Source organism: Tachyglossus aculeatus, chromosome 22 (assembly GCF_015852505.1).
Source record: "Tachyglossus aculeatus isolate mTacAcu1 chromosome 22, mTacAcu1.pri, whole genome shotgun sequence".
Taxonomy (NCBI): Eukaryota; Metazoa; Chordata; class Mammalia; order Monotremata; family Tachyglossidae; genus Tachyglossus; species Tachyglossus aculeatus.
Window position 1 is genome coordinate 47,307,067 of NC_052087.1, and position 23,501 is coordinate 47,330,567.

The window sequence follows — 23,501 nt, forward strand, 5'->3', positions numbered from 1 at the left end:
GACGGTCCCTACCCAACAGTGGGCTCACAGTCTAGAATCATCACCATCATTGTATTTGTTAAGTGCTATCAATCAATCAATCAATGGTACTTGTTGAGCGCTTACTGTGCAGACCACTGTACTATCAATCAATCAATCACATTTATTGAGCGCTTACTGTGTGCAGAGCACTGTGCTAAGCGCTTGGGAAGTACAAGTTGGCAACATATAGAGACGGTCCCTACCCAACAGTGGGCTCACAGTCTAAAAGGGGGAGACGGAGAATAAAACCAAACATACTAACAAAATAAAATCAATAGAATAGACATGTACAGGTAAAATAAATAAATAAATAAATAGATATTAAATATGTACAAACATATATACATATATACAGGTGCTGTGTAAGCGCTTCAGAGAGTACAACACAACAGAGTTGGCAGATACTAGAGAAGCAGCGTGGCTCAGTGGAAAGAGCCCAGGCTTTGGAGCCAGAGGTCGTGGGTTCAAACCCCGGCTCCGCCAAGTGTCAGCTCTCTCTGCCTCAGTTACCTCATCTGTAAAATGGGGATGAAGACTGTGAGCCCCCCGTGGGACAACCTGATCACCTTGGAACCTCCCCAGTGCTTAGAACAGTGCTTTGCACATAGTAAGCGCTCAAGAAATGCCATCATTATTATTATTATTATTATGGGTTCAAATCCCAGCTCTGCCAATTGTCAGCTGTGTGACTTTGGTCACGTCATTTAACTTCTCTGTGTCTCAGTTACCTCAACTGTAAAGTGGGGATGAAGACTGTGAGCCCCCTGTGGGACAACCTGATCACTTTGTAACCTCCCCAGCGCTTAGAACAGTGCTTTGCACATAGTAAGCGCTCAAGAAATGCCATCATTATTATTATTATTATTATGGGTTCAAATCCCGGCTCCGCCAACTGTCAGCTGTGTGACTTTGGGCAAGTCACTTCACTTCTCTGGGCCTCCGTTCCCTCATCTGTAAAATGAGGATAAAGACTGTGAGCCCCCACATGGGACAACCTGATCACCTTGTAACCTCCCCAGCGCTTAGAACAGCACATAGCAAGCGCTTAATAAATGCCATCATTATTATTATTATTATTATTGGCACATAGTAAGCGCTTAACAAGTACCAACATTATTATTATTGTCACTCTTTTTCAGCACCAGAAGCCATTCCACTTAATGGCTAGAGCCCGGGCTTGGGAGTCAGGAGGACCTGGGTTCTAATCCCGACTCCACCGCCTGTCTACTGTGCGTCCTCGGACAGGTCATGTCCCTCCTCTGGGCCTCAGTTCCCTCATCTGTAAAATGGGATTAAGAGTGCGAGCCCCCAGTGGGACAACCTGATCACCTTGTCACCTCCCCAAGCGCTTAGAACAGTGCTTTGCACATAGTAAGCGCTTACTAAATGCCATTATTATTATTATTATTATTATTGGCACATAGTAAGCGCTTAACAAATACCAACATTATTATTATTATCACTCATTTACAGCACCATCAGCCACGCCGCTTAATGGCTAGAGCCCGGGCTTGGGAGTCAGGAGGACCCGAGTTCTAATCCCAACTCGCTCCCCCTCTCCATCCCCCCGTCTTACCTCCTTCCCTTCCCCACAGCACCTGTCTATATGTATATATGTTTGTACAGATTTATTACTCTATTTATTTCTTTATTTTACTTGTACATATCTATTCTATTTATTTTATTTTGTTAATATGTTTGGTTTTGTTCTCTGTCTCCCCCTTCTAGATTGTAAGCCCACTGTGGGGTAGGGACTGTCTCTATATGTTGCCAACTTGGATTTCCCAAGCGCTTAGTACAGTGCTCTGCACACAGTAAGCGCTCAATAAGTACGATTGATGATGATGATGATGATATTTATTGTATTTATTTTATTTTGTTAATATGGTTTGTTTTGTCCTCTGTCTCCCCTTCTAGACTGTGAGCCTGCTGTTGGGTAGGGACCGTCTCTCTATGTTGCCAACTTGTACTTCCCAAGCGCTTAGTACAGTGCTCTGCACACAGTAAGCGCTCAATAAATACGATTGATTGATTAGAACAGTGCTTTGCACATAGCAAGCGCTTAATAAATGCCATCATTATTATTATTATTGGCACATAGTAAGCGCTTAATAAATACCAACATTATTATTATTATCACTCATTTACAGCACCGTAAGCAACACCGCTTAATGGCTAGAGCCCGGGCTTGGGAGTCAGGAGGACCTGGGTTCTAATCCCGACTCCACCGCCTGTCTACTGTGCGTCCTCGGGCAGGTCACGTCCCTCCTCTGGGCCTCAGTTCCCTCATCTGTAAAATGGGGATGAAGACTGTGACCCCCCAGTGGGACAACCTGATCACCTTGTAACCTCCCCAGCGCTTAGAACAGTGCTTTGCACATAGCAAGCGCTTAATAAATGCCATTATTATTATTATTGGCACATAGTAAGCGCTTAACAAATACCGACATTATTATTATTATTACTCTTTTTCAGCACCGGAAGCCATTCCACTTAATGGCTAGAGCCCGGGCTTGGGAGTCAGGAGGACCTGAGTTCTAATCCCGACTCCACCGCCTGTCTACTGTGCGTCCCCGGGCAGGTCACGTCCCTCCTCTGGGCCTCAGTTCCCCCATCTGTAAAATGGGATGAAGAGTGTGAGCCCCACGTGGGGCAGGGACGGCGTCCAACCTGATGAACTCGGAATCGTACCCCCGGCGCTCAGAACAGTGCCTGGCACAGAGTAAGCGCCTCATAAATGCCATCCTCATCTCATTATCCACGTTGCTTCCTCTTGTAGGGCCCGTCTCTAGATGTTGCCAACTTGGACTTCCCAAGCGCTTAGTCCAGTGCTCCGCACACAGGAAGCGCTCAATAAATACGACTGATTGATTGTGATTGCTGTGAGCCCACTGTTGGGTAGGGACTGTCTCTATATGTTGCCAATTTGTACTTCCCAAGCGCTTAGTCCAGTGCTCTGCACATAGTAAGCGCTCAATAAATACGATTGATGATTGATGATGATTACATTCCCACCAACTCCCTTTGGAGCGGAGGGAAGATTTTAATAATAATGACGGCATTTATTAAGCGCTTACTATGTGTGAATCACTGTTCTCAGCGCTGGGGAGTTTACAAGGTGATCAGGTTGTCCCACGGTGGGGCTCACAGTCTTCATCCCCATTTTCCAGACGAGGGAACTGAGGCCCAGAGAAGTGAAGCGACTTGCCCAGAGTCACCCAGCTGACAAGTGGCGGAGCCAGGATTTGAACGCGCGACCTCTGACTCCAAAGCCCGGGCTCTTTCCCACTGAGCCACGCTACTTCCCTGGAGCAGAGGGAAGATTTTAATAACAACGACGGCATTTATTAAGCGCTTACTATGTGTGAATCATCATCATCAATCGTATTTATTGAGCGCTTACTATGTGCAGAGCACTGTACTAAGCCCTTGGGAAGTACAAATTGGCAACATATAGAGACAGTCCCTACCCAACCGTGGGCTCACAGTCTAAAAGGGGGAGACAGAGAACAAAACCAAACATACTAACAAAATAAAATAAATAGAATAGATATGTACAAATAAAATAAATAAATAGAGTAAAAAATATGTACAAACATATATACAGGTGCTGTGGGGAAGGGAAGGAGGTAAGATGCGGGGGGAGATTTTAATAACAATGACGGCATTTATTAAGTGCTATGTGTGAATCACTGTTCTAAGCGCTGGGGAGTTTACAAGGTGATCAGGTTGTCCCACGGTGGGGGAGCTCCCAGTCTTCATCCCCATTTTCCAGATGAGGGAACTGAGGCCCCGAGAAGTGAAGCGACCTGCCCAGAGTCACCCAGCTGACAGGTGGCGGAGCCGGGATTTGAACCCGTGACCTCTGACTCCAAAGCCCGGGCTCTTTCCCACTGAGCCATGCTGCTTCCCTGGAGCGGAGGGAAGATTTTAATAACAACGACGGCATTTATTAAGCGCTTACTATGTATGAATCATCATCATCATCATCAATCGTATTTATTGAGCGCTTACTATGTGCAGAGCACTGTACTAAGCGCTTAGGAAGTACAAATTGGCAACATCTAGAGACAGTCCCTACCCAACAGAGGCCTCACAGTCTAAAAGGGGGAGACAGAGAACAAAACCAAACATACTAACACAATAAAATAAATAGAATAGATATGTGCAAATAAAATAAATAAATAAATAGAGTAAAAAATATGTACAAACATATATACAGGTGCTGTGGGGAAGGGAAGGAGGTAAGATGGGGGGAAGATTTTAATAACAATGACGGCATTTATCAAGCGCTATGTGTGAATCACTGTTCTAAGCGCTGGGGAGTTTACATGTATATATGTATATATGTATATATGGTTGTACATATTTATTACTCTATTTATTTATTTATTTATTTATTTTACTTGTACATTTCTATCCTACTTATTTTATTTTGTTGGTATGTTTGGTTCTGTTCTCTGTCTCCCCCTTTTAGACTGTGAGCCCACTGTTGGGTAGGGACTGTCTCTATGTGATGCCAATTTGTACTTCCCAAGCGCTTAGTACAGTGCTCGGCACATAGTAAGCGCTCAATAAATACAATTGATTGATTGATTGATTTACAAGGTGATCAGGTTGTCCCACGGTGGGGGGCTCCCAGTCTTCATCCCCATTTTCCAGATGAGGGAACTGAGGCCCAGAGAAGTGAAGCGACCTGCCCAGAGTCACCCAGCTGACAAGTGGCGGAGCCGGGATTTGAACCCGTGACCTCTGACTCTAAAGCCTGGGCTCTTTCCCACTGAGCCATGCTGCTTCCCTGGAGTGGGGGGAAGATTTTAATAACAATGACGGCATTTATTAAGTGCTTACTATGTGTGAATCACTGTTCTCAGCGCTGGGGAGTTTACAAGGTGATCAGGCTGTCCCACGGTGGGGGGCTCACAGTCTTCATCCCCATTTTCCAGATGAGGGAACTGAGGCCCAGAGAAGTGAAGCGACCTGCCCAGGGTCACCCAGCTGACAAGTGGAGGAGCCGGGATTTGAACCCGTGACCTCTGACTCCAAAGCCCGGGCTCTTTCCCACTGAGCCACGCTGCTTCCCCTAATTTTAATTTTAATTTTACCTTTCCGAGAGATTTTTACCTCTCGGTGTCGCATAAGAAGGAGCGAGTGCGTGACGATATGAGCAGCCTCCCCTCCTGATGATCGAGCTGCACGATTCGCGAGTCAACCCTGGTGATAACCTGGACCGGAAACATCACGAAGGCGGCCGCGGCCTGCGGAGCAAGGAGAGACACCGCGCCACGGCCAAATTGACTTCTCAATCGATCAATCAATCAATTGTATTGATTGAGCGCTGTCCTGACCGTTCATTCATTCATTCAATCGTACTTATTCATTGAACGAGTTGTCTACATGCGCTGCCTAGAATTCCTCAACACCAACTCTCTCCTCGACCCCCTCCAGTCTGGCTTCCGTCCCCTTCATTCCACGGAAACTGCGCTCTCAAAGGTCACCAATGACCTCCTGCTTGCCAAATCCAACGGCTCCTACTCTGTCCTAATCCTCCTCGACCTCTCAGCTGCCTTTGACACTGTGGACCACCCCCTTCTCCTCCACACGTTATCTGACCTTGGCTTCACAGACTCCGTCCTCTCCTGGTTCTCCTCTTATCTCTCCGGTCGTTCTTTCTCAGTCTCTTTTGCAGGCTCCTCCTCCCCCTCCCATCCTCTTACGGTGGGAGTTCCCCAAGGTTCAGTGCTTGGTCCCCTTCTGTTCTCAATCTACACTCACTCCCTTGGTGACCTCATTCGCTCCCACGGCTTCAACTATCACCTCTACGCTGATGACACCCAGATCTCCATCTCTGCCCCTGCTCTCTCCCCCTCCCTCCAGGCTCGCATCTCCTCCTGCCTTCAGGACATCTCCTTCTGGATGTCCGCCCGCCACCTAAAGCTCAACATGTCGAAGACTGAGCTCCTTGTCTTCCCTCCCAAACCTTGCCCTCTCCCTGACTTTCCCATCTCTGTTGACGGCACTACCATCCTTCCCGTCTCACAAGCCCGCAACCTTGGTGTCATCCTCGACTCCGCTCTCTCATTCACCCCTCACATCCAAGCCGTCACCAAAACCTGCCGGTCTCAGCTCCGCAACATTGCCAAGATCCGCCCTTTCCTCTCCATCCCAACTGCTACCCTGCTCATTCAAGCTCTCATCCTATCCCGTCTGGACTACTGCACCAGCCTTCTCTCTCATCTCCCATCCTCGTGTCTCTCTCCACTTCAATCCATACTTCATGCTGCTGCCCGGATTATCTTTGTCCAGAAACGCTCTGGACATATTACTCCCCTCCTCAAAAACCTCCAATGGCTACCGATCAATCTGCGCATCAAGCAGAAACTCCTCACCCTGGGCTTCAAGGCTGTCCATCCCCTCGCCCCCTCCTCCCTCACCTCCCTTCTCTCCTTCTCCAGCCCAGCCCGCACCCTCCGCTCCTCCACCACTAATCTCCTCACCGTTAGGCCTCGTTCTCGCCCGTCCCGCCATCGACCCCCAGCCCACGTCATCCCCCGGGCCCGGAATGCCCCCAATCCCTCTGCCCATCCGCCGCGCTAGCTCTCTTCCTCCCTTCAAGGCCCTGCTGAGAGCTCACCTCCTCCAGGAGGCCTTCCCAGACTGAGCCCCTTCTTTCCTCTCCCCCTCGTCCCCCTCTCCATCCCCCCGTCTTACCTCCTTCCCTTCCCCACAGCACCTGTATATATGTATATATGGTTGTACATATTTATTACTCTATTTATTTATTTATTTATTTATTTTACTTGTACATTTCTATCCTACTTATTTTATTTTGTTGGTATGTTTGGTACTGTTCTCTGTCTCCCCCTTTTAGACTGTGAGCCCACTGTTGGGTAGGGACTGTCTCTATGTGATGCCAATTTGTACTTCCCAAGCGCTTAGTACAGTGCTCTGCACATAGTAAGCGCTCAATAAATACGATTGATTGATTGATTGATTCAATCGTATTTATTGAGCGCTTACTGTGTGCAGGGCACCGGACTCAGCGCTTGGGAAGTCCAAGTTGGCAACATCTAGAGACGGTCCCTACCCAACAGTGGGCTCACAGGCTAGAAGGGGGAGACAGACAACAAAACAAAACATATAAACTAAATAAAATATATGGAATAAATATGTACAAGTAAAATAAATAGAGTAATAAATATGTACAAACATATATATAGGTGCTGTGGGGAGGGGAAGGAGGTAATTTATTGAGCACTTACTGTGTGCAGAGCACTGGACTAAGTGCTTGGGAAGTCCAAGTTGGCAACATCTAGAGACAGGCCCCACCCACAGTCTAGAAAAATAATAATAATAATGGCATTTATTAAGCGCTTACTATGTGCAAAGCACTGTTCTAAGCGCTGGGGAGGTTACAAGGTGATCATGTTGTCCCACAGGGGGCTTACAGTCTTCATCCCCATTTTACAGATGAGGGAACTGAGGCGCAGAGAAGGGAAGTGACTTGCCCAAAGTCACACAGCTGGCAACTGGCGGACTGGGGATTTGAACCCATGACCTCTGACTCCAAAGCCCGGGCTCTTAAGACTTGCCCGGAGTCACCCGGCTGACAATTGGCAGAGCTGGGATTCGAACCCATGACCTCGGACTCCAAAGCCTGTGCTCTTTCCACTGAGCCACAGTCTTCATCCCCATTTTCCAGATGAGGTCACTGAGGCCCAGAGAAGTGAAGTGACTTGCCCAAAGTCACACAGTTGACAACTGGCGGAGCCGGCATTTGAACCCATGACCTCGGACTCCAAAGCCTGGGCTCTTTTCCACTGAGCCACGCTGCTCAGTGTGGCAGAGCAGAATGAAATAAAATGCATTCTCTTGATTGACTGATATAATTAGTGAATTAATGAATGAATAATGATTAATGAATGAATATTAATGAATTAAATAATTCATTCAATCGTATTTATTGAGCGCTTACTGTGTGCAGAGCACTGTACTAAGCGCTTGGGAAGTCCAAGTTGGCAACATCTAGAGACGGTCCCTACCCCACAGTGGGCTCACAGTCTAGAAGACGCTTACTATGCGCACTGTACTGAGCGCTGGGATGGATACAAACAAATCGGGTTGGACACAGTCCCTCGTCCCACGTGCCCGAAGTCACACAGCTGACAACTGGCAGAGCCGGGATTCGAACCCATGACCTCGGACTCCAAAGCCCGGGCTCTTTCCACTGAGCCATGAGGGAGGGACTTCTTCTCCTCTCATCCCTCCTCCCTCTCCGCCTGCTCCCCGACCCCCTCACGGAAAGATCTAACGAATAAAAGGGAGGAGAAAAAGGAAGGCCAAAGAAATATTCTTCCAGGCATTCATCAATCGTATTTATTGAGCGCTTACTGTGTGCAGAGCACTGTACTAAGCGCTTGGGAAGGACAAGTTGGAAACATATAGAGACGGTCCCGACCCTACAGTGGGCTCACACCCTTCCGGAACCAAAGATCCATCGCTCGCGATCGTCCTTACATGAAAATGGGCCCTTATATAGTTGTTGCCAACTTGTACTTCCCAAGCGCTTAGTAATAACAATAATAATAATAATAATAATAATAATAATAATAATGGCATTTACTAAGCACTTACTATGTGCCAAGCACTGTTCTAAGCGCTGGGGAGGTTACAAGGCGATCAGGTTGTCCCACGGGCGCTCACAGTCTTCATCCCCATTTTACAGATGGGGTCACTGAGGCCCAGTGAAGTTAAGTGACTTGCCCAAAGTCACCCAGCTGACAAGTGGCAGAGCCGGGATTTGAACCCATGACCTCCGACTCCAAAGCCCGGGCTCTTTCCGCTGAGCCACGCTGCTTCCCCACAGTGCTCTGCACACAGTAAGCGCTCCATAAATACGATTGATTGATTGATGGATTATATAGACTCCAGAATTGTAAACTCATTTCTAGACTGGGAGCCCGCTGTTGGATGGGACTGCCTTTATATGTTGCCAACTTGGACTTCCCAAGCGCTTAGTACAGTGCTCTGCACACAGTAAGCGCCCAATAAATACGATTGAATGAATGAATATGTTGCCAACTTGGACTTCCCAAGAGCTTAGCACAGTGCTCTGCACACAGTAAGCGCTCAATAAATACGATTGAATGAATGAATACGTTGCCAACTTGGACTTCTGAAGCGCTTAGCACGGTGCTCTGCACACAGTAGGCGCTCAATAAATACGATTGAATGAATGAATACGTTGCCAACTTGTACTTCCCAAGTGCTTAGTCCAGTGCTCTGCACACAGTAAGCGCTCAATAAATACGATTGAATGAATGAATACGTTGCCAACTTGGACTTCCCAAGTGCTTAGTCCAGTGCTCTGCACACAGTAAGCGCTCAATAAATACGATTGAATGAATATGTTGCCAACTTGGACTTCCCAAGTGCGTAGTCCAGTGCTCTGCACACAGTAAGCGCTCAATAAATACGACTGAATGATTGAATCTCTAAACTGTAACCTCACTGCCAGCAGGGACTAGGTCACGCAACTCTGTTGTCCCGATCTCTCCGAGACGCTTAGAACAGCGCTCTGCACGCAGTACACGCTCAACGGAGAAGCAGCGATGCTTAGTCAATCAATCAATCAATCGTATTTAGTGAGCGCTTACTGTGTGCAGAGCGCTGTACTAAGCACTTCGGAAGTACAAGTTGGCAACATATTCATTCATTCAATCGCATTTATTGAGCGCTTACTGTGTGCAGAGCACTGTACTAAGCGCTTGGGAAGTACAAGTTGGCAACATCTAGAGACGGTCCCTCCCCAACAGTGGGCTCGCAGTCTAGAAGGGGGGGAAGTGAAGTGACTTGCCCAAAGTCACCCAGCTGACAGTGGGCGGAGCCGGGATTTGAACCCAGGACCTCTGGCTCTGAAGGCCGGGCTCTTTCCACTGAGCCCCGCTGCTTCTCGTGGAAGCCCGGGTTGGATCTGACCTTTCCTTGCTTGGATGTGTTGATCTTCATGGCGGACACTTTCCCCGCGTGATCGCCCGCGAACACCCGGAAAGCGGCCGCGTCCCAACAGAGGGCCGTAACGGTCCGCCCTCGGTGCTCCGACGACACGCAGATCCGTTCGGACTTCCCTCGACGTTCCCGATTCAGCTCCCAGGCCACCACCAGGCCCTGGCTGCAGAAAACAAGCACCCGGAATAACAATAATGATAATATTAATAATAATGATGGCATTTTTAAGCACTTACTACGTGCCAAGCACTGCTCTAAGCGCTGGCGGGGACACAAGGTAATCAGGCTGTCCCACGTGGGGCTCACAGTCATCATCCCCATTTTAATAATAACGATGGCGTTTTAATAATGATGGCATTTTTAAGCACTTACTATGTGCCAAGCACTGTTCTAAGCGCTGGCGGGGATAGAAGATAATCAGGCTGTCCCACGTGGGGCTCATAGTCGTCACCCCATTTTAATAATAATGATGGCGTTTTAATAATGATGGCATTTTTAAGCACTTACTATGTGCCAAGCACTGTTCTAAGCGCTGGCAGGGATAGAAGATAATCAGGCTGTCCCACGTGGGGCTCACAGTCGTCACCCCATTTTAATAATAACTATGGCATTTTAATAATGAGGGTATTTTTAAGCACTTACTATGTGCCAAGCACTGTTCTAAGCACTGGCGGGGATACAAGGTAATCAGGCTGTCCCACGTGGGGCTCACAGTCGTCACCCCATTTTAATAATAACTATGGCATTTTAATAATGAGGGTATTTTTAAGCACTTACTATGTGCCAAGCACTGTTCTAAGCGCTGGCGGGGATACAAGGTAATCAAGCTGTCTCACGTGGGGCTCACAGTCGTCATCCCCATTTTAATAATAATGATGGCATTTAATAATGATGGTATTTTAAAACACCTACTATGTGCCAAGCACTGTTCTAAGCACTGGCGGGGACACAAGGTAATCAGGCTGTCCCACGTGGGGCTCACAGTCGTCACCCCATTTTAATAATAATGATGGCATTTTAATAACGATGGTATTTCTAGACTGTGAGCCCACTGTTGGGTAGGGACCGTCTCTAAAGGTTGCCAACTTGTACTTCTCATGCGCTTAGTACAGTGCTCTGCACATAGTAAGTGCTCAATAAATACGATTGATTGATTGACTGAATTATAATGATGGCATTTTAATAATGATGGCATTTTTAAGCACTTACTATGTGCCAAGCACTGTTCTAAACACTGACAGGGATACAGGGTTATCAGGCTGTCCCACATGGGGCTCACAGTCGTCATCCCCATTTTAATAATAATGATGGCATTTAATAATGATGGTATTTTTAAGCACTTACTAGGTGCCAAGCACTGTTCTAAGCGCTGGCGGGGACACAAGGTAATCAGGCTGTCCCATGTGGGGCTCACAGTCGTCATCCCCATTTTAATAATAATGATGGCGTTTTAATAATGATGGTATTTTTAAGCACTTACTATGTGCCAAGCACTGTTCTAAACACTGGCGGGGACACAAGGTAATCAGGCTGTCCCACGTGGGGCTCACAGTCGTCATCCCCATTTTAATAATAATGATGGCATTTTAATAATGATAGCATTTTTAAGCACTCACTATGTTCCAAGCACTGTTCTAAGCGCTGGCGGGGACACGAGGTAATCAGGCTGTCCCACGTGGGGCTCACAGTAGTCATCCCCATTTTAATAATAATAATGGCATTGATTAAGCGCTTACTATGTGCAGAGCCCTGTTCTGAGCGCTGGGGAGGTTACAAGGAGATCAGGTTGTCCCACACGGGGCTCACAGTCTTCATCCCCATTTTACAGATGAGGGAACTGAGGCACAGAGAAGTGAAGTGACTTGCCCAAAGTCACACAGCTGACAGTTGGAGGAGCCAGGATTTGAACCCATGGAACTGAGGCCCAGAGAATGATAATAACGATGGCATTTATTAAGCGCTTACTATGTGCAAAACACTGTTCTAGGCACTGGGAGGGGATACAAGGTGATGAGGTTGTCCCACGGGGGGCTCACAGTCTTCATCCCCATTTTACAGATGAGGGAACTGAGGCACAGAGAAGTGAAGTGACTTGCCCAAAGTCACACAGCTGACAGTTGGCGGAGTCAGGATTTGAACCCATGGAACTGAGGCCCAGAGAATAATAATAATGATGGCATTTATTAAGCACTTACTATGTGCAAAGCACTGTTCTAAGCGCTGGGGAGGTTACAAGGAGATCGGGTTGTCCCATGTGGGGCTCACAGTCTTCATCCCCGTTTTACAGATGAGGGAACTGAGGCACAGAGAAGTGAAGTGACTTGCCCGAAGGCACACAGCTGACAGTTGGCAGAGCCGGGATTTGAACCCATGGAATTGATGCCCAGAGAATAATAATAATGATGGCATTTATTAAGCGCTTACTATGTGTCAAGCACTGTTCTAAGCACTGTGAGGGGATACAAGGTGATCAGGTTGTCCCATGGGGGGCTCACAGTCTTTGTTATTATTGAATCACCTGAAATATAATAATAATAATAACAATGATGGCATTTGTTAAGCGCTTACTATGTGCCAAGCACATAGTACTGAATGAATAGTACAATTGAATGAATTTCCACTCGCCGGGCCTTGCTCTTCCCTTTTTCAGGTCAGCGAAATGGGTTTCTTTCTTTGGCTTGCTTTATTGGGTCCTGAAAGGCCAGGGAGTTTCAAAGCCGTCACTTACCTGGTCGCCACAGCGATGTAATCTTCGTCATGGGGGCACCAGGCCACCTGGGAAACGGCACCTTCCTATGATAATAATGATGGCAATTATTATTATTAGTAATAATAATAATAAGAATGGCATTTATTAAGCGCTTACTGTGTGCAGCACTGCTCTAAGCGCTGGCACTTACTATGTGCAAAGCTCTGTTCTAAGTGCTGGGGAGGTTACAAGGTGACCAGGTTGTCCCACGGGGGGGGCTCAGTCTTCATCCCCATTTTCCAGATGAGGGAACTGAGGCCCAGAGAAGTGAAGTGACTTGCCCAAAGTCACCCAGCTGACAAGTGGCGGAGCCGGAATTTGAACCCATGACCTCTGACTCCAAAGCCCGGGCTCTTTCCACTGAGCCACGCCGCTTCTCCTGCGGCGGACAATGGAAATCATGACTTGGATGTTCCGAAATGGAGTTTTTGCGGGTGATGTGCTGGTTTATTACTCTATTTATTTTACTTGTACATATTTACTATTCTATTTATTTTATTTTCTTGTCTGTCTCCCCCTTCTAGACTGTGAGCCCGCTGTTGGGTAGGGACCGTCTCTGTGTGTTGCCAACTTGGACTTCCCAAGCGCTTAGTACAGTGCTCTGCACACAGTAAGCGCTCAGTAAATACGACTGAATGAATGGTTCATTTCACAGTCTGATAACACTAAAAACACAACCCATGGCACACAATCACTTTGAATACAACTTGTACTTCCCAAGCACTTAGCCCAGTGCTCTGCACACAGTAGGCGCTCAATAAATACGATTGATTGATTGATTTTATTTGGTTAATATGTTTTGTTTTGTTCTCTGTCCCCCCCTTCTAGACTGTGAGCCCACTGTTGGGTAGGGGCCGTCTCTATCTGTTGCCAACATGGACTTCCCAAGCGCTTAGTCCAGTGCTCTGCACACAGTAGGCGCTCAATAAATACGATTGATTGATTGATTTTATTTGGTTAATATGTTTTGTTTTGTTCTCTGTCCCCCCCTTCTAGACTGTGAGCCCGCTGTTGGGTAGGGGCTGTCTCTATCTGTTGCCAACATGGACTTCCCAAGCGCTTGGTCCAGTGCTCTGCACACAGTAGGCGCTCAATAAATACGATTGATTGATTGATTTTATTTGGTTAATATGTTTTGTTTTGTTCTCTGTCCCCCCCTTCTAGACTGTGAGCCCGCTGTTGGGTAGGGGCCGTCTCTATCTGTTGCCAACATGGACTTCCCAAGTGCTTAGTCCAGTGCTCTGCACACAGTAGGCGCTCAATAAATACGATTGATTGATTGATTTTATTTGGTTAATATGTTTTGTTTTGTTCTCTGTCCCCCCCTTCTAGACTGTGAGCCCGCTGTTGGGTAGGGGCTGTCTCTATCTGTTGCCAACATGGACTTCCCAAGCGCTTAGTCCAGTGCTCTGCACACAGTAGGCGCTCAATAAATACGATTGATTGATTGATTTTATTTGGTTAATATGTTTTGTTTTGTTCTCTGTCCCCCCCTTCTAGACTGTGAGCCTGCTGTTGGGTAGGGGCTGTCTGTATCTGTTGCCAACATGGACTTCCCAAGCGCTTAGTCCAGTGCTCTGCACACAGTAGGCGCTCAATAAATACGATTGATTGATTGATTTTATTTGGTTAATATGTTTTGTTTTGTTCTCTGTCCCCCCCTTCTAGACTGTGAGCCCGCTGTTGGGTAGGGGCCGTCTCTATCTGTTGCCAACATGGACTTCCCAAGCGCTTAGTCCAGTGCTCTGCACACAGTAGGCGCTCAATAAATACAATTGATTGATTGATTTTATTTGGTTAATATGTTTTGTTTTGTTCTCTGTCCCCCCCCCTTCTAGACTGTGAGCCCGCTGTTGGGTAGGGGCCGTCTCTAGATGTTGCCGACTTGGACTTCCCAAGTGCTTAGTCCAGTGCTCTGCACACAGTAGGCGCTCAATAAATACGATTGATTGATTGATTTTATTTGGTTAATACGTTTTGTTTTGTTCTCTGTCCCCCCCCTTCTAGACTGTGAGCCCGCTGTTGGGTAGGGGCCATCTCTATCTGTTGCCAACATGGACTTCCCAAGCGCTTAGTCCAGTGCTCTGCACACAGAAGGCGCTCAATAAATACGATTGATTGATTGATTTTATTTGGTTAATATGTTTTGTTTTGTTCTCTGTCCCCCCCCTTCTAGACTGTGAGCCCGCTGTTGGGTAGGGGCCGTCTCTAGATGTTGCCGACTTGGACTTCCCAAGCGCTTAGTCCAGTGCTCTGCACACAGTAGGTGCTCAATAAATATGATTGAATGAATGAATGATGAATGAATGAGTGAATGAGTGAATCCAGTCGCCCAAGGGAGACTAGCGGTTCTCTGGAGCATCCCAGCCCAGTGCTTGCTGGGAATATCCCGCGGGCCCCCCGGCGCCTACCTGATGGGTCAGATAGAGCCTCTGTTTCCAGTCTTCTCTCTGGACGAGGTGGAGGCCTCCTCCCGAGCTTCCCAGAGCCAGCCATTTCCGCGACACGGCTACGCACGTGCACTGAAACGACCGAGAACCAAAGAAATCAGTCCATCGATCGGTCATCTTCACTGAGCGCTTCTTTCATTCATCCATTCAGTCATTCATTCATTCACTCTTTTAGACTGTGAGCCCGCTGTTGGGTAGGGACCGCCTCCATGTGTTGCCAACTTGGACTTCCCAAGCGCTTAGTCCAGTGCTCTGCACACAGTAAGCGCTCACTAAATACGATTGATTGATTCATTTGTATTTGTTATAATAATAAAGATGGCATTTATTAAGCGCTTACTATAATAATAATGGCATTTATTAAGCGCTTACTGTGTGCAAAGCACTGTTCTAAGCGCTGGGGAGGTTACAAGGTGATCAGGTTGTCCCACAGGGGGCTCACACCCTTAATCCCCATTTTACAGATGAGGGAACTGAGGCACGGAGAAGTGAAGTGACTTGCCCAAAGTCACACAGCTGACAAGTGGCGGAGCCGGGGTTTGAACCCATGACCTCTGACTCCAAAGCCTGGGCTCTTTTCCACTGAGCCACGCTGCTTCACTTCCCCCTTTTAGACTGTGAGCCCACTGCTGGGTAGGGACCGTCTCTATATGTTGCCAACTTGGACTTCCCAAGCGCTTAGTCCAGTGCTCTGCACACAGTAAGCGTTCACTAAATACGACTGATTGATTCACTTGTATTTGTTATAATAATAACGATGGCATTTATTAAGCGCTTACTATAATAATAATGGCATTTATTAAGCGCTTACTGTGTGCAAAGCACCGTTCTAAGCGCTGGGGAGGTTACAAGGTGATCAGGTTGTCCCACAGGGGGCTCACACCCTTAATCCCCATTTTACAGATGAGGGAACTGAGGCACGGAGAAGTGAAGTGACTTGCCCAAAGTCACACAGCTGACAAGTGGCGGAGCCGGGGTTTGAACCCATGACCTCTGACTCCAAAGCCCGGGCTCTTTTCCACTGAGCCACGCTGCTTCACTTCCCCCTTTTAGACTGTGAGCCCACTGTCGGGTAGGGACCGTCTCTATATGTTGCCAACTTGGACTTCCCAAGCGCTTAGTCCAGTGCTCTGCACACAGTAAGCGCTCACTAAATACGATTGATTGATTCATTTGTATTTGTTATAATAATAAAGATGGCATTTATTAAGCGCTTACTATAATAATAATGGCATTTATTAAGCGCTTACTGTGTGCAAAGCACCGTTCTAAGCGCTGGGGAGGTTACAAGGTGATCAGGTTGTCCCACAGGGGGCTCACACCCTTAATCCCCATTTTACAGATGAGGGAACTGAGGCACGGAGAAGTGAAGTGACTTGCCAAAGTCACACAGCTGACAAGTGGCGGAGCCGGGATTTGAACCCATGACCTTTGACTCCAAAGCCCGTGATCTTTCGCTCAATAAATACAATTGATGGATTCATTTGTATTTGTTATAATAATAATAATAATGATGGCATTTATTAAGTGCTTACTATAATAATGATAATAATAATAATGGCATTTATTAAGCGCTTACTGTGTGCAAAGCACCGTTCTAAGCGCTGGGGAGGTTCCAAGGCAATCAGGTTGTCCCCCGGGGGGCTCACAGTCTTCATCCCCATTTTCCAGATGAGGGAACTGAGGCCCAGGGAAGTCAAGTGACTTGCCCAAAGTCACCCAGCTGGCAATCGGCAGAGGTGGGATTTGAACCCGTGACCTCTGCCTCCAAAGCCCGGGCTCTTTTCCACTGAGCCACGCTGCTTCACTTCCCCCTGTAAGCCCCCTGTGGACTGTGAGCCCCTGTGGACTGTGAGCCCACTGTTGGGTAGGGACCATCTCTATATGTTGCCAACTTGGACTTCCCAAGCGCTTAGTACAGTGCTCTGCACACAGTAAGTGCTCAATAAATATGACTGATGGATTTATTTGTATTTGTTATAATAATAATAATAATGATGGCATTTATTAAGCAGTTGCTATAATAATAATAATAATGGCATTTATTAAGCGCTTACTGGTGCAAAGCACCATTCTAAGCGCTGGGGAGGTTCCAAGGCGATCAGGTTGTCCCCCGGGGGGGCTCACAGTCTTCATCCCCATTTTACAGATGAGGGAACTGAGGCCCAGAGAAGTGAAGTGACTTGCCCAAAGTCACCCAGCGGGCAGAGGCGGGATTTGAACCCATGACCTCTGACTCCAAAGCCCGGGCTCTTTCCACTGAGCCACGCTGCTTCTCTAATAATAATGGCATTTATTAAGCGCTTACTGTGTGCAAAGCACCGTTCTAAGTGCTGGGGGGGTTACAAGGTGATCGGGTTGTCCCACAGGGGGCTCACAGTCTTCATCCCCATTTTCCAGATGAGGGAACTGAGGCCCAGAGAAGTCAAGTGACTTGCCCAAAGTCACACAGCTGGCAATTGGCGGAGCCGGGATTTGAACCCATGACCTCCGACTCCAAAGCCCGGGCTCTTTCCCACTGAGCCACGCTGCTTCACGCTGTGTGCATGTACTATGTGCCAAGCACTGTTCTAAGCGCCGGGGAGGTTCCAAGGCGATCAGGTTGTCCCACGGGGGGGCTCACAGTCTTCATCCCCATTTTACAGACGAGGGAACTGAGGCCCAGAGAAGTGAAGTGACTTGCCCCAGGTCACCCAGCTGACAACTGGTGGAGCCGGGATTTGAACCCATGACCTCTGACTCCAAAGAAACTAACCTTCAGGCGACTGGAATCCAACCTGAGAGCGGACAACAAGGGGTCCAGGGAATCCAACTCCGCCAACACGTGGCTGAAGGATTCGGGAATGACCGCCATCGGACGAGGAAGGGGCGGCGCTCCCGACTATCTCTCCGCCTCCGGAGCTCTACCTAAAGGAAAGAATTCAGGTGGCGCGTCATTCCAATCAATCAATCAATCAATCGTATTTATTGAGCGCTTACTGTGTGCAGAGCACTGGACTAAGCGCTTGGGAAGTACAAGTTGGCAACACATACAGACAGTCAATCAATCAATCAATCGCATTTATTGAGCGCTTACTGTGTGCAGAGCACTGGACTAAGCGCTTGGGAAGTACAAGTTGGCAACATATAGAGACAGTCAATCAATCAATCAATCAATCAATCAATCAATCGCATTTATTGAGCGCTTACTGTGTGCAGAGCACTGGACTAAGCGCTTGGGAAGTACAAGTTGGCAACATATAGAGACAGTCAATCAATCAATCAATCAATCGCATTTATTGAGCGCTTACTGTGTGCAGAGCACTGGACTAAGCGCTTGGAAAGTACAAGTTGGCAACATATACAGTCAATCAATCAATCAATCGCATTTATTGAGCGCTTACTGTGTGCAGAGCACTGGACTAAGCGCTTGGAAAGTACAAGTTGGCAACATATACAGTCAATCAATCAATCAATCGCATTTATTGAGCGCTTACTGTGTGCAGAGCACTGTACTAAGCGCTTGGGAAGGACAAGTTGGCAACATATAGAGACAGTCAATCAATCAATCAATCAATCAATCGCATTTATTGAGCGCTTACTGTGTGCAGAGCACTGGGCTAAGCACTTGGGAAGTACAAGTTGGCAACATATAGAGACAATCAATCAATCAATCAATCGCATTTATTGAGTGCTTACTGTGTGCAGAGCACTGGACTAAGCGCTTGGGAAGGACAAGTTGGCAACACATAGAGACAGTCAATCAATCAATCAATCAATCGCATTTATTGAGCGCTTACTGTGTGCAGAGCACTGCACTAAGCGCTTGGGAAGTACAAGTTGGCAACACATAGAGACAGTCAATCAATCAATCAATCACATTTATTGAGCGCTTACTGTGTGCAGAGCACTGGACTAAGCGCTTGGGAAGTACAAGTTGGCAACATATAGAGACAGTCAATCAATCAATCAATCAATCAATCAATCGCATTTATTGAGCGCTTACTGTGTGCAGAGCACTGGACTAAGCGCTTGGAAAGTACAAGTTGGCAACATATACAGTCAATCAATCAATCAATCACATTTATTGAGCGCTTACTGTGTGCAGAGCACTGGACTAAGCGCTTGGGAAGTACAAGTTGGCAACATCGAGAGACGGTCAATCAATCAATCAATCAATCAATTGCATTTATTGAGCGCTTACTGTGTGCAGAGCACTGGACTAAGCGATTGGGAAGTACAAGTTGGCAACACATAGAGACAGTCAATCAATCAATCAATCAATCGCATTTATTGAGCGCTTACTGTGTGCAGAGCACTGGACTAAGCGCTTGGGAAGTACAAGTTGGCAACATCTAGAGACGGTCCCTACCCAACAGTGGGCTCACAGTCTAGAAGTCTTTCCCAAGAGCCCGGGCTTGGGAGTCAGAGGTCGTGGGTTCGAATCCCAGCTCCATCACTTAGCTGTGTGACTTTGGGCAAGTCACTTCACTTCTCTGTGCCTCAGTCATACCTCACCTGGAAAATGGGGATGAAGACTGTGAGCCCCCCGTGGGACAACCTCATCACCTTGTATCCCCCCAGCGCTTAGAACAGTGCTTGGCACATAGTAAGCGCTTAATAAATGCCATTATTATTATTATGTCTGCTGTGTAACCTTGGGCAAGTCACTTCACTTCTCTGAGCCTCAGTTCCCTCATCTGGAAAATGGGGATGACGACTGTGAGCCCCACGTGGGACAACGTCATCACCTTGTATCCCCCCAGCGCTGAGAACAGTGCTTGGCACATAGTTAGCGCTTAATAATGCCATTATTATTATTATTATACCGGCTGTGTGACCTCGGGCAAGTCACTTCACTTCTCTGAGCCTCAGTTCCCTCATTTGTAAAATGGGGATGAAGACTGTGAGCCCCACGTGGGACAACCTCATCACCTTGCATCCTCCCAACGCTTAGAACAGTGCTTGGCACATAGCGCTTAATAAATGCCATTATTACTATTATTATTATGTCTGCTGTGTGACCTCGGGCAAGTCACTTCACTTCTCTGAGCCTCAGTTCCCTCATCTGGAAAATGGGGATGAAGACTGTGAGCCCCCCGTGGGACAACCTCATCACCTTGTATCCCCCCCAGCGCTTAGAACAGTGATTGGCACACAGTTAGCGCTTAATAAATGCCATTATTACTATTATTATTATGTCTGCTGTGTGACCTTGGGCAAGTCACTTCACTTCCCTGAGCCGCAGTTCCCTCATCTGGAAAATGGGGACGAAGACTGTGAGCCTGAGCCCCACGTGGGACAACCTCATTACCTTTTGTATGAATTTATTACTCTATTTATTTATTTATTTTATTTGTGCATATTTATTCTGTTTATTTTATTTTGTTAATCTGTTTGGTTTTGTTCTCTGTCCCCCCCTTCTAGACTGTGAACCCGCTGTTGGGTAGGGACCGTCACTAGATGTTGCCAACTTGGACTTCCCAAGCACTTAGTACAGTGCTCTGCACACAGCAAGTGCTCAATAAATATGACTGAATGAATGAACGAATCCCCCCAGCGCTTAGAACAGTGCTTTGCACACAGTAAGCGCTTAATAAATGCCATCATTATTATTATTATCATTATTCTCTGTGCCTCAGTTCCCTCGTCTGTAAAATGGGGATTAAGACTGTGAGCCCCCCCATGAGACAAACTGATCACCTTGTAACCTCCCCAGCACAGTGCTTTGCACAGAGTAAGCGCTTCTAGACCGTGAGCCCACTGTTGGGTAGGGACCGTCTCTATCTGTTGCCAACTTGTACTTCCCAAGCGCTTAGTACAGTGCTCTGCACACAGTAAGCGCTCAATAAATACGATTGAATGAATGAATGAATCAATGCCATCAATATTATTATTATTATTAAGCTACGGGGAGGGAGGGCCACAGTAAGCGCTCAATAAATACGACTGAATGAATGAATGAATGCCATCATCATTATTATTATTATTATTGAGCTACAGGGAGGGAGGGCCACAGTAGGCACTCAATAAATACGATTGAATGAATGATTGAATGAATAAATACCATCATTATTATTATTATTACTAAGCTACAGGGAGGGAGGGCCACAGTAAGCGCTCAATAAGTACGATTGAATGAATGAATGAATGCCATCATCATTATTATTATTATTATTATTATTAAGCTATGGGGAGGGAGGGCCCCAGTAAGCGCTCAATAAATACGACTGAATGAATGAACGCCATCATCATTATTATTATTATTAAGCTACGGGGAGGGAGGGCCACAGTAAGCACTCAATCAATACGATTGAATGAATGAATGAATAAATAAATGCCACCATTATTATTATTATTATTATTAAGCTACGGGGAGGAAGGGCCACAGTACGCGCTCAATAAATACGACTAAATGAATGAACGCCATCATCATTATTACTATTATTAAGCTACGGGGAGGGAGGGCCACAGTAAGTGCTCAATAAATACGATTGAATGAAAGAATGAATCAATCAATGCCATCAGCATTATTATTATTATTAAGCAACGGGGAGGGAGGGCCACAGTAAGCGCTCAATAAATACAATTGAATGGATGAATGAATGAATAAATGCCATCATTATTATTATTATTATTATTAAGCTACGGGGAGGGAGGGCCACAGTAAGTGCTCAATAAATCAATCAATCAATCAATCATATTTATTGAGCGCTTACTATGTACAGAGCACTGTACTAAGCGCTTGGGAAGTACAAGTTGGCAACATATAGAGACAGTCCCTACCCAACAGTGGGCTCACAGTCTAAAAGGGGGAGACAGAGAACAAAACCAAAGATACTAACAAAATAAAATAAATAGAATAGATATGTACAAGTAAAATAAATAGAGTAATAAATATGTACAAACATATATACATATATACAGGTGCTGTGGGGAAGGGAAGGAGGTAAGATGGGGGGATGGAGAGGGGGACGAGGGGGAGAGGAAGGAAGGGGCTCAGTCTGGGAAGGCCTCCTGGAGGAGGTGAGAGGACTCCTCTCTAAATAAAGTCTCTAAATACGACTGAATGAATGAATAAATGCCATCATTATCATTATTATTATTATTAAGCTACGGAGAGGGAGGGCCACAGTAAGTGCTCAATAAATACGACTGAATGAATGAATGAATAAATAAACGCCATCATCATTATTATTATTATTATTAAGCTACGGGGAGGGAGGGCCAGAGTAAGCGCTCAATAAATACGATTGAATGGATGAATGAATGAATAAATGCCATCATTATTATTAAGCTACGGGGAGGGAGGGCCACAGTAAGCACTCAATAAATATGATTGAATGAATGAATCAATGAATAAATGCCATCATCATTATTACTATTATTAAGCTACAGGGAGGGAGGGCCACAGTAAGTGCTCAATAAATACGATTGAGTGAATGAATAAATGCCATCATTATTATTATTAAGCTACGGGGAGGGAGGGCCACAGTAAGCGCTCAATAAATACGATTGAATGAATGAATAAATGCCATCATTATTATTATTAGTATTATTATTATTAAGCTACGGGGAGGGAGGGCCACAGTAAGTGCTCAATAAATACGACTGAATGAATGAATGAGTGAATAAATGCCATCATCATTATTATTATTATTATTAAGCTACGGGGAGGGAGGGCCAGGGGAGTGGGGAAATGAGGCTAAAAAGGGAAGTTAAAGAGGCTGCAGAAAGGATCAGATCAATCAATCAATCAATCGTATTTATTGAGCACTTACTGTGTGCAGAGCACTGTACTAAGCGCTTGGGAAGTACAAGTTGGCAACACATAGAGACAGTCCCTACCCAACAGTGGGCTCACAGTCTCAAACGGGGAGACAGAGCACAAAACCAAACATACTAATAAAATAGAATAGATATGTACAAGTTAAATAAATAAATAGAGTAATAAATATGTACAAACATATATACAGGCCTGGTGATTATCCTCAAGGGCTGGGAGAAGAAGAAGGGGTAACCCAAATATTCTGGATTTTCTAAATTAAAGCAACCCAGACAGAAGATCGAGAAGTTTAGAGAGCGTCCCTCTGACGGAGTGTTTCTGTGCTGTTCTCCGGCCACAGCATAAATCCGTTTATTTTGCAAGAAAAGACGATGAGGAACTTCCTTTTTTTCTGACAATAAACAAATTTTCTTTTCTTACATCTTCACAGCTTGGGGACCAAGATCCCCCAGAGTCCCAGGCTCAGGCCTGGATTCATTCATTCATTCAATCGTATTTACTGAGCGCT

At 46.3% G+C, this 23,501-nt stretch overlaps 1 protein-coding gene across 1 annotated transcript in view; it reads right to left on the reverse strand.

The window, feature by feature from the left end:
- The window catches only part of HPS5 (HPS5 biogenesis of lysosomal organelles complex 2 subunit 2), a 70,061-nt gene extending 51,939 nt beyond the window's left edge, over positions 1-18,122 (reverse strand). The window contains exons 1-5 of the mRNA XM_038764964.1: positions 17,984-18,122; positions 15,190-15,300; positions 12,758-12,822; positions 10,000-10,192; positions 5,146-5,279 (exon numbers count right to left, since the gene is read on the reverse strand). Coding sequence (XP_038620892.1) covers positions 5,146-5,279; positions 10,000-10,192; positions 12,758-12,822; positions 15,190-15,300; positions 17,984-18,082 — 602 coding nt within the window. The 5' untranslated portion in view covers positions 18,083-18,122. The remainder of the gene's footprint in view (positions 1-5,145; positions 5,280-9,999; positions 10,193-12,757; positions 12,823-15,189; positions 15,301-17,983) is intronic.
- Between the last annotated feature and the right edge of the window lie 5,379 nt (positions 18,123-23,501).